Raw genomic sequence first — 17,907 nt, 5'->3', positions numbered from 1 at the left:
AACTCAACTTCAAGTTTTGGAGGTTACATTCCAGATTACATTTTCTTTTTTCGCCACGAATAGTAAATAGAATAATTAATACCTGTTTGTCAACGATGATAAGGCATTTATGATAAGTAGAATAACAATTTACTTGTTTAGTTTAGTTCCGTATCAGTCATGGACGAGAAAGGTAATGTTAAAAGTATCAAGCTACCTGAAACTGTAGAAGCTTTTAGCAATTTGAAGAATGCAAAGAGATTTGCAATTGATATTGGTAAGTAAAAAATATATGAAACATTTAAAATGCTAATTTATAAAATCAGTAATTAATTTGTAGCACCTTTATAGCTGTTTCGATAGCTTATTTTATGTAGCATAGAATTTGAGAATTTGACACTCCCAATAACCTATATGTCAACTCTCCGGTTTTTTTTTTTTGAATATTGATAGTATACTTCATACGTTATATCACAACGTTCATTGATTTTGAAAAAGAAAACTGCCATTTTACATTCCATCATTTCACATATCACCCTCAATTGAACTGATTTAGTAAAATAACTTCAACTTTGTCTTTGCAGGTGGAACTCTGACTAAAATCGCATACTACTCTACAGTATCATATCGCCGCATCAACTATGAGGCGGATCAGGATAATAGCGACAATTCAGAGGTAATCCAAAATTTAAACAATAACTTAGGCTGATAAAACAATGTTTACATGTTTTATCAAATATTTTATATCTACTGTACTCTGGTTGTGAGTTATGATTCATTTATATATTATCTTCTTGCCTAAACTATAAAAGCAGAATAAACGCACAGAATTTTCTCTGCATGTACCCTCTGAGTTATTATGATTCATATACCTTATCGAGCCTTAACTATATAAACAGAATAAACGCGCAGAATTTTCTCCGCACACTTCCAGGAAACAATCTCTAAGCTTGAACAGCAGTACCACATGCAAGGCCATGCATTCTGTAGACGCGCGGAATAAATTCCGCTCGTATTCTCGTGTAGTTTGGGCCTTTTGTCTAGTCCACATGTTGGCTCAGTCGGTGGCCCAGTGGCTCGCCAAGTACCTTACCAGCTTGGTCACGTTGGTCTTGCCATCCACACTGCAATGTGACCATTTGTGGATGCTCGGCTGGCCACTCGCCTTTGCTTGACTGGCTTTCGTTCAAAAAAAACTCGGAATGATGGCAAGCTAAAGCCAGTGAAGGCAAGCAAGCGCTGGCAAACCACCCATCCACACTTGCACTCGTCGTCATTTTTAAACATTGGGCGATAGTGTGGATGCCGCGTTAGAATATACTCATCTTCATTGCCCAATAAGTACTAATCCTATTATATATTTGCGTATCGTCTCAGATAAATAATGAAATGCACAATTCAATATCAGTATCAAAATTTCATGAACCTTTAACCTTTCTTTTTTCAGTTTAATAAGTTATCCTAAGTAGGATAGGTATTGAAAGCTTTCATAGCCAAATATAATGATAGGTATTTTATCTATTCATCTCTCCAACATAACTTGAATCATGAATCATAGCTCTGTAGTTTTTTTTAACAATTTATGGAGACTTATCTCAATTGCCCAATAGGTACTGTCAATATATTTCTATCATATATTCACGTTTTATAGCCAAAAATAATGATAGGTCTCCTATCTATTCATCCATCCAACATAACTTGAATCATGAATCATAACTCTATAGATATTTTAAAACAATCTTCTAAAGCTTTATATCTAGTCTACACTTTCGCCAAGCTGGTAAGCTTGACTGCGTTGGTCTTGTCATCCACACTGCAATGTGACCATTTGTGTATATGCTCGGCTGGCCACTCGACAAAAATCGGAGCAATGGCAAGCGAAGGCCAATGAAGGCAAGCGCTGGTAAACCACCCATCCACACTCTCGCGCTCGTCGTCATTTGTACGCACTTGGCGAGAGTGTAGATGCCGCATTATAGTTTTTTTTAAATAAATAATGATTCTTCTCAAAACTGCTGGTAATGATATCGATTACCTAGTATTTCTTAGTATAATCCTTAGTATTTAGTATAACAACTCAAGTATTTCTTGGGTACATCCCATTGTGATTTTGTAAAGAAATTTTATAATTTTTGTTACAGGAACAAACAAAATACGAAATATCGGAAGGCGCACGGCTCCATTTCATAAAATTCGAAACAAAGTACATAGAAAACTGCTTGGATTTCATTTGTGAAAATCTTGTGGCAACCAGAGAGCAGATGGCTGGGAAAACTATCAAAGCTACTGGGGGTGGTGCCTACAGATATGCTGATCTACTTCAGGAAAAATTGGGATTGTCGTAAGTACATAAAGTGATGAATATTTGATTTGTTTTATTAAAACTGTGTCACTGCAACAAATAATATAGGCTAAATTAGATGAATGTTCATGCTTTCTGGAAATTGATTTTCGAAAATAATGTATTGTTATGATTTTTGACATTTATTTATTTATATGCAAATACAATCCAGGTAAAAACAACAGGCATTTGCCCAAAACTGCTTCAAACCTTAATTTGGAATACACAGTCTGAAGGTTATGTTACTTACGTAACTTAAATGATAACTTAATTCGCACACCATTTTGAGCCCAAAAAATTGTATCTACTACAATTTTGAATTAATCAGATTCATCAATTTCCAAATACAAATCCATACAAAAGACTTCCTTCACAATTGCAAAAAAATATTGAAAATTTCACTTGTTAATAGGAATCCACAAATTTAATTTATCTTAGAAATAATTTTGTTTTAGTAACACTCGGCCCCTGCGCTCAGGTTTTTAACCTTTTTAGTGACTTTCCGTATTTAATAATACTATTCTACTCTTAACTTAATTTGTAAATTGTCAATTGTATTTATGTAATAAAATACATGTATAGATAGATATTCATGTATGCATTGTATGAAGGAAAAATAAACGATTGATTGATAATTCACGCTTTCCTTTTAAATAAATTTCGATAAAGCATGAACATTTAATTTATATTGTTTGTTGCTACGAAATAATTTTTGTTAAACAAATCACCTATCGAATAAGGAGGAGAGTGTACTCAAATTATCAAATCTATTGTGGCTCAGAAACATTGAATTTAACTGCTGTTAAATGCCTCTAAACTGAAAGTTTTCCAGAAAAATATTGTTAGGCGCATATATGGAGGCATCAATGACAAAAAAGTCTGGAGTAGACGTTCAAATGATGAAATTTGATAAATTTTTGTATTTGAATTTTGTAAATAATACCAACTTGCTGTAGGATAATTTCCTAAGAAGCAACTGTATTTAATTAATAAATAAATACCATAGAGAAACAATAGCGTGAGTAGATATCCCATGCTATAAGGAATTTATGTCGCAATTTTTACTGTTATATCAAGCCGATTACTGTTGATTATTGTCGTTATTTACTGTTTTGACCGGGTAAGAGTGTATGAACGGCACAATATGAGAGATTACCAGCGTCATAAAGCTTCACAGGAAAGTACTACGTGGACTATCAGCTTGAGATAACAGTAAAAGTTGCGACATAAACGCCCTATACCATGGGATATCTACTTATGCTATTGTTTCTCTATGTAAATACTTACTCCATGGAGCTACAGACTATCCAGGGCCTTGGCCTCCTCCAGAATGCCTCTCCACTCCTCTCTGTCGGCAGCCTTGCGTCTCCATCCTCCAACACCTATTTTCGGAAGATATCTTCTACATCCTCCAGCCAGCGCTTGTGTGGACGTCCTTTCAAGAAAGAGATCTTTGTCTTTTTTGGGGGTTCTGCATCTTTCCGTTATTCTTTTTCGATTGTTGGTTATCCGTATATAATAAATAAATAAATTATGAAATTTCGAAGGGTGAGGATGTGGTACGATTTATCAAATCACAAAGATTACGCTGGGCTGGTCATGTAGAGCTAGAATGGCAGATCATTGAATGCCAAAAACAATAATTTATAAGGCCAGGATGGAGGGTAGAAGACGGCAAGGGATGCCACAGAACCGATGGAGAGATGAAGTGAAGGATGATCTCCGGAGGATGGGGATAATAGCATGGAAACAAAAGGCATGTGACCGTGATGTGTTGAGGCAGGACCTCCTAAATATTTAGGAGGTCCTGGTGGATGGCTCTAGTGCTAGAGGCTAAAGCTCACATCGAGATGTAATGCCGGAAGAAGAAGAAGAATAAGAATATGGCTTTTTTTTAAATGTATGAATTTAGGGCTACTTCCTTGTGTTTAACAGCTGTGCCTAGTTGAAAGTTGTGTGTATATTTTTGGCTTCAAAATTTTCTTATAAATAACTTAATTTATTCAAAGTGCGGTGTTATTAAGTGCAAAATTTGACTATAATTTGGTATTTTAATCATTCTAAATTTAAAATTTCTAGCTAATATATATTCTTGGACATAACATCAAACTTTAAATTTCCTCAGTAAGAACATAACCTATTTTTTCGGAAATTTCATTATTTATCAAAATTTGGGAACAGAATAGTTTTGGGCTATGCCTTTTGTTCTATCCCGATAATATTCATCTGATTTGTAATTATATCAACGAATAAATAAAATATTATAGTACCCTTTAAAATTAATAAAATAATAAACTAGTAGCTACGTTACAATTTGTATTCTTGTTTGCATTATTTTATTAACTTTAAAGGGTACTATAATTCTATTTTATAAATATGGCGATAAATAAATTGATTATAATTCTTCTAGACTTGTAACTTTGAGAGTAGGCCTATTTTATATTCACCTTGTTCCTAATAACAGCAATATGGTATTACCTCTATGACCTAATTTCCCTTATTAATCATATATGTTGTTATGTTATCATCAGAAGCTCAACTGCAATAAATTTGTCAACTAGTATTAACATGCATGTGAGTAACTATAAGATACAGCAAAAAAGGTCTTATCAAAAAAGAGTTTAATTCCAACTTCTCTATAGGAGTGTAAGCTTATTTTTCATCTATTTTGAAACTGAGTATCTTCTATGCTTTAAATTTTGTCTTTAAACAATTAAGAGCCGGTTTTCGAGCTTGGGATTTAGCTTAGTTCTAGACTTTAAACAGCTGGAGTCAGAAAATTAGCTTTCCAAAACGGGGCGTAGTCGCAGTTTTTATAACAGTAGTTGTAGTTTTTATTTTCTCATTTCTATAAATTGGAAACCTTTTTCCTTGACGAAATTTAACATTTCTTAATAATTCAAAACAGCTGAAACTTTACACTATTCTCTCTTTATTTTATTTTGTGTTAAATTTTCTAGTTTTAAAAAAAAATTAATTCAAACGTGACTGTGACAATGACTACGACTACGGCCCGTTTCGGAAAGCCTATTTTCTGACTCCAGCTGTTCAAAGTCTAGAACTTAGTCAAATCCCGAGCTCGGAAACCGGCCCTAAATCTTCGAATATTCACTTTTTCTACAGCCTCTCAGTGAAGCTCTTTACACATGTATCGTAGCATAGCTAGAAATACGTCTTGGGAAGGCGTAACCGTCCTATCTCCCAATGTTAAATCAACGCTACGCTGGTATGAATTCATTTATCCATTCTTTATTCATTTATACAATAAGTACATTATTAAAATGATAGGGAGAGGAAAAATAAGTTAACCTTGTGCTATTCCTATCCCAAATTTAGATAACGTAACACATAGTCCGAAATAGTTTAAGACTTGTAGTTCTTCAATTCACAAAAAATTCAGTCCTCAAGTATTTTCACAAAGTAGATTTTCAAATTTAGATGCTTCAAAACTAAACATAGAAGAGATATTTCTCATTATTTATTTATTACATTGTTTACAAATACTTAACTTGAGGAAAGGCACAACAGGCTCATGCCCAAAACTGTCCCATTTCCAATTTATACTATACTGTCCAAATCAAAATGTTGGTTATGTCAGTTTCACTTTTCAAAATACAATTTACGCTCTTCAATACTCAGATAAACGAGCAAATTTTGAATCAAATAGATACTATTAGAGTGTAAAATTAAGAAATCTACAATAGTAACTTAATAATTATTCAAAAAGCTCAAAATTTGAATGAAACCAGAAATTTTTCAGCCAAAAACTTCACACTCTACAGACAAACTACAGCTGTAGCTATTATAACTAAAATAGGAAATATTCACATATTAAAAATATAATTTTGAAGAATTACCGAATTGATTGATAATTAGGAGATCCGTCAACTACGTCTTCTGAAGATTTATTTCTAGCTATGCTATGCTTGGTGTGTAAAAATCTGACACAAGTAAGAATATTTGATTAGTCCATGTTAATTCCTATTAGGTAATATTGAATCAAAAAGAGTATTTTGGGCGGAACAATAAATTAATCTGCTTTCAAGACTAATTCTCTCAAGATAATGTTTTTTACCAATAGTTAGTTTATCTCCCTCCCTGGTTTTCATTAGTAGAGTTAGTGTTAGAGTTCCTGGGGCAAGTACTAACTATCTTGTGAACTCTCCCAATGAAAACGTTCATGGTAGAGTAGAGTACTAGTTTTTAGTAGAGTAGAGTGGGATAGCACCGTGGGATGGTACTCTACCACTTGCCTTCCCCCACCACCGCTTCTCACTCTACTCTACCACTACTATGCTAATTAAAAACGTCTCGAGATAGTAGAGTCGTGCTTTAGGCTATCAAGTTTAAGAATTATTGTTATTTATTAACAAGTGTTAAGTTAAGTGTTAAGTTATTAAAAAAATATTGAAATTTTAAGGTTAGTTCTGTTCACTACACAAAACACTTCACCTACTATTCTCAATTGTAGTGAAAACAGTTACTCGACCAAGTGAGTAGAGTAGAGTTAGCTCGGTAGAGTTGGTATGCCAGTTACTCTACCACTAACTCCACTAGTGAAAACCAGGCTTTAATCATCCACCACACTATTCATTTATTATATTTATAGACTATCTTCACAGTATTTTATTCCATTTTAGTGTCGGTCAATACACTTATTATACGCTATTCATGTAATATTAATCTTTCTATCCTCTATTTCAGTGTTGACAAGGAAGAAGAGATGGACTGTTTGATAAAAGGTTGCAATTTTCTGTTGAAAAACATTAGCGATGAAGCGTTTGTATTCAACAGACATGGAAATCCCGAATATGACTTCCAAATGGCAGATCCTAATATATTTCCGTATTTATTGGTGAATATTGGGTCTGGTGTCAGTATTATGAAGGTAATTTTGCATTTATCATCTTTTCAATGAATTATTATCAATAAACCTATTCATGGATCCATCAATACATTATTGATATATGATATGTAGCTCACAATAAACATTCAAGATCATTGCCCTCTTTTAATATTTGTTTAAAACAACATGTTTCAAACTTAAAATTCGACTGAGTCGCTGTCAATGTTGTACAACCGTTCCAAAATTAAATAAAAACAGCTTTAAAACTTCAGTCAGCTTGAAAATGTGACGTGTGTGGTCACGAAACCATGGTCCTGTACCGAATAAAACTGTAGCCTATAGAATTTGACAACATATGTGTGTTTTCATTTTGAATGAAAAAGACTAAGAAATTTTAAAAAACCACAGATTTATTGATACTTAGAAAGACCGGTTTCGGTTATTACACCATTGTCAATCTCTGATAAACTCAGTTTAATAAATCTGTGGTTTTTGACAATTTCTTAGTCTTTTTCATTCAATATGAATAATTACCACAATATCAACTTCTCAACTACACAAAAAGTGTTTTTATTTCATTATGTTTCAAATTCTCTAGTCATTTTCAAGTGTGTTTTTGTTTTGTTTTTGAAAAAACTCCTAAAGATTTCGATACATCTGTTGCTTCTATGCATTTCAACATTTCCTTTTCTGATTTTATGCATTTTAAATTTGCCTTTTATGATTCTATGTAGGTATCTAATTTTGATTTATGTTGCAGGTGGAATCAGAAGATTCGTATGAGCGTATAGGAGGCACAGCAACTGGTGGAGGAACGTTTTGGGGATTGGGGTCCCTCTTAACCAAAGCCAAAGTAAGTGAAATCATAGAGGAAAGTTATCATAAGAAGATAACCCATGGTATAGGGCGTTTATGTATCGAGTTGAGATGATACTGTATCATCTGTAGAGATACTGTATATCATATTGTGGTGATACTGTATCATTTATGATGATACGATAGAGATAATATAGCATAAGAAGATATCCCATGGTATAGGGCGTTTATGTTCTACATTTCAATGGTTAACTCAAGCCGATAGTCCTGGTAGTTCTTGTCCGTGAAGCTATGTGACGCAGATAGTCTCTCATACTGTGCTGTTCTTACACTCTCACCCCAATAAAGCAGTAATATAGACAGTAGTCGACAGTAATTGGCTTGAGTTAACATTGAAATTTGTAACATAAACGACCTATGCCATGTGATATCTTCTTATGCTATCTTTTTTCTATGGTGAAATCAATTTTATTTGTTGACTCATCATGGTTGAGATCCGGCATTGACTTATAGTGAGATCCATGTTATAAACTAAGCATCTGATTAACATTGGTTTGTTATCCGATAAAAGTATATTTTATTATTCTAAATTCTAAACTAGAATTAACAGCTATGCTCATATACCGGTATCAGCTATCCTCTATAGAAGGTTGTGCAAGGCAGAGAATCGGCAACGCTTCTCTCCTATCTGTCTCCACCGTTATTATAACGTGGACCTCACTATAGTGAGCCCCCCGAGGATGTGGAACTGTAATGTAGATCAAATCAAATTTATTCATTCCACACTCATAAATAAATCCATATACATAAATCAAACAAAGCTCAACATGGCAATACAATCATAGAGAAACAATAGCGTAAGTAGATATCTCATGGTATAGGGCGTTTATGTCGCTACTTTTACTGTTATCCCAAGCCGATAGTTCACGTAAATCTTTCCCATGCAGCTGTGTGATGCTGGTAGTCTCTCAAATTGTGCCGTTCATACACTCTCACCCCAACAACACAGTAAAAATTGGCAATAATCGACAGTAATCGGCTTGAGATAACAGTAAAAGTTACGTCATAAACGCCCTATACCATGGGAAATCTACTTACGCTATTGTTTCTCTATGGTACAATCCAACCAAAGTGTAATAATAAATAGTAAGTGAAAAAACCACTGGCATAAGATGACTCTTGACTGTAATGTAACTGTAAGATTTAATATAACTAGGATAGTAGACTATAATAATATACAGTAATAGATTACAGTTGTCATACAGCTCAGCTAGAGTAGTCGCTTGGGAATAACTGGTGTTCACTGTTATAATATTTGGAGTGTAGTTTATGGATAGAAAAAAATCATAAATAAGTTGTATTATTAAACAGACTCTTAAAATTGATTCAACATTGATTTTGCCCGTTCTGGGTACATAGAATATGGTAAACTGTCCGATTCACAATTTACCAGGTAAAAAGTTCCGCGTCCCATGGGAAGAATTTTGATAGATTCTGTACCAAAAACCAGTTCCAGTTCCAAGTTCCTGCCCCCCAGTCGATGCCTCGTAAATTGTTACAGTTCCAACTATCCGAGCTCTCGTTGGTCGATTGAATGTAGTCTGCTTGCTTCTCTGCGCATGCGCTGATAGCTTGTTTGTTTACCATATATTATCATAGTCATAGAATACATAACCAACAAAATTATGTTTGATAACCATTCGTTAAATGAATTGTTCTCTATAGAAAATTCGAGAGTAATGGAATGAAAGAAATGCACACTTTTCTAGACGGTAAGTTTGTAAAACAGCCTTTCTTCATTCACGCAGCTAGTAAACGACACATTTTTGTGTAAATCAACTTTATAAGTGCGCGCCAAAAGCTTGAACCAATGATTTTGAAATGGCGTTCCATGGAAACATTTTGCGCTAGTCACGTGATGGAACAATTTACGATTGGAACTGGGACAATTTACTGTAAACAGATCGTAAACATTGGTAAGAAATATTTCTGGGTGTAGGAAGATTAATTATTATTAAAGGATTGAAAACTTTATAATTTTTCTTCATAAGTTGCTAATTTTAAGGTAACATTTCACGAGATTTTTATCATTTATTCCTCATTGTTTGAGTGTATTTTCGTCGACTTGTTACAATTATAATATCGTTTTATTTGTCATTGTTCTAATGTAATTTCGTCGATTTGTTGCAGGGTTTCGACGAACTACTAGCGCTGGCAGAGAGTGGCGACCACCGCAAAGTGGACATGTTGGTTAAGGACATATTCGGCGGCGACTGCAAGGCGTTGGGACTGCCGGCCGATCTGATCGCCTCCTCCTTCGGCAAAGTCTGCCCCAAACGCGGTACAGGTACACCTCACTATAGGCCTGCAAAGCAAAGCGAACTACCCTGCTCTCTCTCACACTTTCTCTCAGGCAATCTCTCACTCTCTCAGGCTGTCTCTGTCACTAGTTTACTTCTAGATAGCTCATTCAGTTAGGCTGTCTCTGTCTAGAACCTCATTAAGTTAGTAGAAAATGTGGTCTTTTGTAGCCTTCTATGTATTATACTCTGAATAAAACAAGTTGAGACTTGTTGATATTGAACACAATTTACGTAACTTTTGTTGAAGTTCTGACACTGTGTTACTAGTAAATATTTGAAAAAACACTTACTTTTTTGTAGTCTTGAGGAATGCATTTCACTCCTGAAGAGGAGCTTCATCAGCCCGTATACATATATACGTATATCATATATCATATACTGTATATCATACAGGCTGATGAAGCTCCTCTTCAGGAGTGAAATGCATTCCTCAAGACTACAAAAAAAGTAAGTGTTTTTTCAAATATTTACTAGTAACACAGTGTCAGAACTTTAACAAAGTTATTATATAGTGTTTCGTCATGGAAAGCAACTTCAATTACAATATACGTGTTGCCGAATGTGTGCAACTCTAATATTTTCATGCATGCCCATATGACTAGATATATTCAGGCCCGGTCGCACAAAAGCCGCTTAAATTTTAACCGTGATTAATTTCATGAGAACCAATCAGAGAAGGCCTTCTTGAAAAGACTGCTTCTCTAATTGGTTCTCATGGAATTAATCACGGTTAAAATTTAACCGGCTTTTGTGCAACCGGCACTCAAATTGACAACTGTGCATTGACTGTGTTGTTAAACTTAATAATATATCCAATCATATAGGGTTGCATGAAAGAATCGGAATTTTGTATAAGACTCAACTTGTTGTATCCGGAGTATAGTGCTTTAGCTTTTGTTTCATTAAATTTTCTTCAAGTCAATATTTTGTTCTTGTAGTTTTTTATTTTCTCCTTCTAATCACTCGTTTCTACCTCTACAGCTCCCTCCAGTATAGCCCGTTTCTAGAAACAATATGATGTTTCGTCTACATACTAATTTATCTAAAGTCTCTCTTTACTCTCTAGAACAAATTACTAGACCACTACTTTTTGCCCTAGGGACTAAACGTAACATGGTAACTTCCAAATAACATGGGAAGCAACTCTATTGGTTTATGTCTCTACGTGACTGTATTGGGAAATAGGTAGGAGGGTATTAGCTCAGATAATAGACTATTTAGGGTTGTTGCTCAACGAAAATATACTATTATAGTATATCTGGTTTTAGGTTATGTTTAAAATTTGAACAATCTTGGGAAGACACAAAGGGTTGAACTAGTTATTTGCGCAACTAGTGCGCAAAGTGACAGTTTGCTGCACCGAAAGAAACGTTTACGCACGAGCCGTAGGCGAGTTTGGTTTCTTGAGTGCGGCAGAGGAACTTTGCACATAAAATTTTTCCTACAGTTACCACTGAATATGAGAAGTGGTTGATTATAGGTGAAATGATGGCTGAAATCCATCAAATATTTGTCTGTATAATTTTATTATTAATAACAACTTTAATTTATTTTAAACTTGATAATCCAATTGAAAATTGATAATCTATAATTCATTTAAATTAAAAATTAAATTAATCCAATTAATTTGAAAATTTGAATAATTTTGGGTAAATCTCAATTTCCAAATGTCATTTCTCATTTTCCAACCAATCAATTTATGAATGAAAAAAATATAATTTGAAATATTGATTAATTAATAATATTTAAAATTTATAATTTAATGAGTTCTCATTTTTATTTATTTTAAAATCAGAAAAAATATAGATAGAACAAAATCGCATTCAAAATACACGCCAACAATGTCAACAGCTGATTGGGATGGCTGCATGATAATACGCAAAGTATTAAGAGTACACAAAGTAATACTTTGCGCACTAGAGCGGAAAATTGATTCTTTGCGTTCTGTAATCAGTGCAGGAATGGTCACTTTTCAAGGTAACTGTAGGAAATAGTTATTTGTGCAACTAGTGCGCAAAGTGACAGTTTGCTGCACCGAAAGAGACGCTTACGCACGAGCCGTAGGCGAGTGCGGAATGATGGTTTCTTAAGTGCAGCAAACGAACTTTGCACACATATTTCACATTAAATTTTTCCTACAGTTACCATTGAATATGAAAAGTGGGTAATTATGGGTAAAATTCCCTGAAATCCATCAAATGTTTTTCTGTGTAATTTTATTATTGATAGAAACCTTAATTTATTTAAAATTGAATAATAATAGTCAGATTATAATGATAAGTAATTCAATTGAAAATTTATCTGACTGCTTGGAGGGGGTTTATCTTATGTAAGCATTGAAATGACTATAATCAAGCCACATAATGGCAAGGCAATGCTGTTCTCCACTGCCATTATAACGTGGGCCTCACTATGAGTATTACCAACTTAATTTTGATTTTCCTGCAGTGGTGTCCCATATAACCTACTAATCTAACCTATTTTGAGTTGTCATGCTGCAAATCTGGAGTACGCAAAGTACTCACTTTGCGCACTAGTGCGGAAAAGTGATTCTTTGCGGCCTGCAATCAGTGCACAACTAGTCACTTTTCAAGGTATCTGTAGGAAAAATATATTTTCATGAGAGTAGAGTAATCTTAAATCTAGAGAATATTGTAAGTGTAGAGAGAGCAGGTTACTATCACACCCTAACATCACTGGTTCGGAGCTTTCTGCTTCAGGTATATTGTATGGGATAAAAATGAAAGTTTGGTGTGTGTTGAAAAATTGTTTTGCAAAGTTTGGGCCATTTCACAATTGCTACAAAATATTTAACGAAAAATAATCAGGATGCACGTGCTAATGCTCGAGGTCTTAGTACGAATTTGATAGTGAAAATATTCATGAATCATTTTTAGACCTTAATGTTGATTACTAATAACTCAAGATCTAACAACTGTAACAATAAAACGTTCACATCTCATTTTGAAGTTATTGAAACTTTGAAAGTTGATAGCGATTCATTGCATGTGTGAATTCATTTTTCTAACATTTTTTGGTTGGCAAGATCCAAATGTTTGTTCATTCTCTAGCACTCGAATTAATGTCAGCTCTTGATCACATATCATATGTCATATAACCTCTAAGGCTGGCCACACCGATTAGTCAAGACAAGACTAGTCACGTTTAGTCACATTACTTCACGTAGTTGCTTATGAAGCAACACACACCTATTAGTCATTGCAATTAGACAGGTCTTCATAAGCAACTATGTGAAGTTGTGACTAAACGTGTCATGTCTTTTCTTGACTAACTGGTGTGTGACCAGCTTTAGGGTCAAGACAAGACTAGTCACGTTTAGTCACAATACTTCACATAGTTGCTTATGAAGACATGTCTAATTGCAATGACTAATCACTGTGAGTTGCGTCATAAGCAGCAATTTGAAGTATTGTGACTAAACGTGACTAGTCTTGTCTTGACCCTAAGGCTGGTCACACACCAGTTAGTCAAGACAAGACTAGTCACGTTTAGTCACAATACTTCACATAGTTGCTTATGAAGACATGTATAATTGCAATGACTAATCAGTGTGTGTTGCGTCATAAGCAGCAATGTGAAGTATTGTGACTAAACGTGACTATTCTTGTCTTGACTAATCGGTGTGTGTGACCAGCCTAAATCATGATTCATAAGTCTTGATCATCATAAGCATGATTAATGAAATCTATTTATTAGTTTTTGGTCTTGATTTGAAGAATGTCTAATTCAGATTTGGATAAGTTTGAATATTTCTTTTTAGTTCTCTATTATTACATATTTATTTTCGAAAGTACATCAATATTTGAAATCGAGAGTATTCAGAATTTGCATACTACAATATAAATTAATAAAAACAATATAAAAACTTGTAGTACCCTTTATTATTAAAAACTTTAAAATATTTCAACGACTATAGTTTCGACCATAACTTAGGTCATTTTCAACTTGAAATATCAAGAAAATCAATCAATAGTGATTGTTTCAACTAAGCACGTACCTTTCAACTTATTTTCAACTTGAAAATGACATAAATTATAGTCGAAACTAGTCGTTGAAATATTTCAAAGTTTTTAATAATAAAGGCTACTACAAGTTTTTATATAGTTTTTATTAATTAAAAAAAAGTAGCTCATAGAAGTGAATTGTTTTTACAGTATAAAGTTTATGAACGAAGTATTCATGATGTCTCAATTCTATCTGTTCTATTCAGGGCTGAATTCATTGAAATTGAAATGACTTCTAATCTTAAATTATAGGAAAATCAATCTTGAATTTTCAGAAATGTGTCATAATTTTCCATTCATAGAAGTAATTGAAAGTTATTTTCGGAATGTCAGTCCTCCAATACTTTTCATTCTGTAAGGTACCAGCCAACAAATAGTACTTTTACAGATGGAAAACAATTCCCGGGCTGACAAATAATTTTTGAATAGTAGCGCTCATCGAATTTCTATCTAGCTGTTTACCCTGTTGTCAATATTTGCAGTAGCAGAAGTCTTCGGGGTGAATAACAGCATTTAATTTGGATTTTCGTTTAATAATAATAAAATAGTATTTTCTAGACTCAAAATAAGAAGAAAATCAATGATTTTTTCCACGCTGATTTCCAAGCCACCAGCTGATTTAATTTCGTTTCAGCTTTGACTGTGCAAACGGCCCTAGTCTGGTAGATTCCATAAGGACGTCAAAAAATCCAACATCCAATAATAGATGTGTATGTAACTAGCTTAAATTTTATTTTCCTTACCCACTATGTATTAGAAAATCTTGTTGTTTCTTCTTTTCTTGTTAATATTTGCAATGTCTTGTATGTTATTTGGTGTATAATTTTAATGAATTGTGTGTGTTTTTGTAGAAACAATGTGTTCTGAAGCGGACGTGGCTCGTAGCCTTCTGTTTACGATAAGCAATGACATTGGTCAGATTGCCTGCCTATACGCCATGATGCACAAACTCAACAAGGTAAATCAATCCTATCTATTATACAGAGTGTTCTGAAACAAGGTGCCCATAAATCAGGGTGTGATTCCTCATATAAAAAGAAGAAAAATGTTCTAATTAACATATGTCCGAAAATGCTTAGTTACCAAGTTATACAGAGTGAAATATTCCGTCTGAATTTCAGTTCCCCTGCTGAAACGAAGCCCTACGGGAATTTGTTGGCTGTTAATTTATTGAGATGTACAATTTAGGGTACTTTATTTAAAATGAAATAAAAATTCAATGAAACCATTTCCAGACCTGTAGCTACAATAGTTTTTAAGATATGTGACGAAATACCTGGAACTTGGTCCCGAAAAACAAGTTCCTTCAAGGTTTGAAGCTGATTTACTACCTATGTTAAATGTACAATTAACACTAAATATTTTAGTTAATTAAGATGTACCCTTGTCTATCATTCGACAAAGCAGATTGTGCTACTCTTTTACGCTACTCTTTGTGCTACGAATCCCTATGGGTATTTGTTGGCTGTTAATTAAGATGTACAATTTAGCGTACTTTATGTAAAATGAACTGAAAAATAAAATAAAACCGTTTCCAGACCAAGATATGCAATGAAATACGCGAAACTTTGTCCCGAAAAATAAGTTCCATTAAGGTTTGGAATAGATTTACTATATTAAATGTACAACAAACAAAATATTTTTCAACAAAACTTGTAGAAAATTTAATTTCCAAGTGAAAGATGTAAAATAAGTCTATAATAGACAAACGCAACCTTTAAAAAAATAACACAAATGTGGAGAGTTTAACAGATTTTGTCTATTTTTCATGCGTTTTGTATGTGATTAAGGATTATTTTTTTAAGGTTGCGTTTGTCTATTATAGGCTACACTTATTTTACATCTCTTTCTCTTCAAAAATAAATTTTCTACAAGTTTTGTTGAAAAATATTTTGTTTGTTGTACATTTAATATAGTAAATCTATTCCAAACCTTAATGGAACTTATTTTTCGGGACAAAGTTTCGCGTATTTCGTTGCATATTTTGGTCTGGAAACGGTTTTATTCATATTTTCAGTTTATTTTACATAAAGTACGCTAAATTGTACATCTTAATATTAACAACCAACAAATACCCGTAGGGCTTCGTTTCAGAAGGGGAACTGAAATTCAGACGAAATCGTTCACCCTGTATAAATTGGTAACTAAGTATTTTCGGACCTATGTTGATTAGTACTTTTTTCTTTCTTTTGATGTGAGGAATCATGCCCTGTCTTATGGGCTCCTTTTTTTCAGAACACTCTGTATAATAAATGAAAGAATTGGCTTGTACATTTACAGGATAGGAAATTCACGAATGACACATCATCACGTCTGAACTACTCCACTGATTAACTTGAAATTTTTAATATAGATTCTCAATTTACCGAGGATAGTATGTTATAGGCCTATTAATATTATTTAAGACTCTAGTAGGTAAAGTTTTAAAGTATACCCTTGCGGAGCACGGGTACCCTGCTAGTCTATAATTTAATATAGGAAAGAATTAACATATACACGTACGGAATAGGAAATTCACGAATGACACATCATCACGTCTTGAATATAGATTCTCAATTTACTGAGGATGGATAAAAGAGTAGCACAATCTGCTTTGTCGAATGATAGACAAGGATAGCAACACCAGTGTTAATCAAATACTGCCATTACAACGTGGACCTCACTGTAGACCTCAGCTGTAGTTTCAAATATTGAAACTGTATATTCAACTATTTTATAAAGTTCATAAAACATTTTATTTAGATAGTTTCAAGATACTGTAAATCTGTGATCCGAGGTCCTTACCGTATGGAATTAGGGACTGAACTTGGAGACATTTTCATATTCTCCTTCATAATCTCTCCAATCGTAGATATGTACAGAGTGACACAGAAAAACGGAACTTTTAAAAACGCCATAAAACATTAGTGGAAAGGGCGAAAATGATTTTATTTAAACTAATGTAAAGTTCAAGACTTGCCATTTGAGAATTATTAATAACATCTATCACTTTTTGACAATTACTTCTTTAAGATGGCTTCCTCCTGAACGAATACACTCTTAAAATCTGTGTTGACGATTCTTGCAACAGGATTGCTAGGACTGCAGGATTACAGGATTCCTGCAACAGGATTGCTAGGACTGCAGGATTACAGGATTCCTGCAACAGGATTGCAGGATTACAGGATTCCAGCAACAGGATTGCAGGATTACAGGATTCCTGCAACAGGATTGCTAGGATTACAGGATTCCTGCAACAGGATCAATGGCCATTGATCGCTGCAACATCTGCGTTTCCTGGTCCCATGATCTGTCCACCTGCGATTTTCTGTCTGTGAAACTATCTCAAATCAAACGTTTTCACAACTTGACCAATAACTGTGGTTGAACCATAATAGACAATTCAAAATGAATTTAACAATATCCCAGCTTAAATGTTGCAGCAATCGTTCAGGAATCTCAACACAAATTTCAAGAGTGTATTCGTGCAGGAGGAAGCCATCTTGAAGAAGTAATGCGGATGTTATTAATAATTATCTAATGGCAAGTCTTGAACTT

At 33.9% G+C, this 17,907-nt stretch overlaps 1 protein-coding gene across 2 annotated transcripts in view; it reads left to right on the top strand.

The window, feature by feature from the left end:
- The first annotated feature begins 1 nt into the window (after position 1).
- Positions 2-17,907, top strand: part of LOC111058932 (4'-phosphopantetheine phosphatase) — a 34,299-nt gene continuing 16,393 nt past the window's right edge. The window contains exons 1-7 of one of the 2 annotated variants that reach the window (XM_039439719.1): positions 2-256; positions 564-655; positions 2,121-2,320; positions 7,025-7,208; positions 7,927-8,019; positions 10,173-10,323; positions 15,222-15,328. In XM_039439719.1, the coding sequence (XP_039295653.1) occupies positions 160-256; positions 564-655; positions 2,121-2,320; positions 7,025-7,208; positions 7,927-8,019; positions 10,173-10,323; positions 15,222-15,328 (924 nt within the window). In that variant the 5' untranslated portion in view covers positions 2-159. Of the gene's footprint in view, positions 257-563; positions 656-2,120; positions 2,321-7,024; positions 7,209-7,926; positions 8,020-10,172; positions 10,330-15,221; positions 15,329-17,907 lie in introns of both variants that reach the window. The other variant, XM_039439718.1, reaches the window with a different exon arrangement.

This window comes from Nilaparvata lugens, chromosome 13 (assembly GCF_014356525.2).
Source record: "Nilaparvata lugens isolate BPH chromosome 13, ASM1435652v1, whole genome shotgun sequence".
Lineage (NCBI taxonomy): Eukaryota > Metazoa > Arthropoda > Insecta > Hemiptera > Delphacidae > Nilaparvata > Nilaparvata lugens.
Note: the sequence above shows the minus strand (reverse complement) of the source record. Positions and strands in the feature narration are given on the sequence as shown.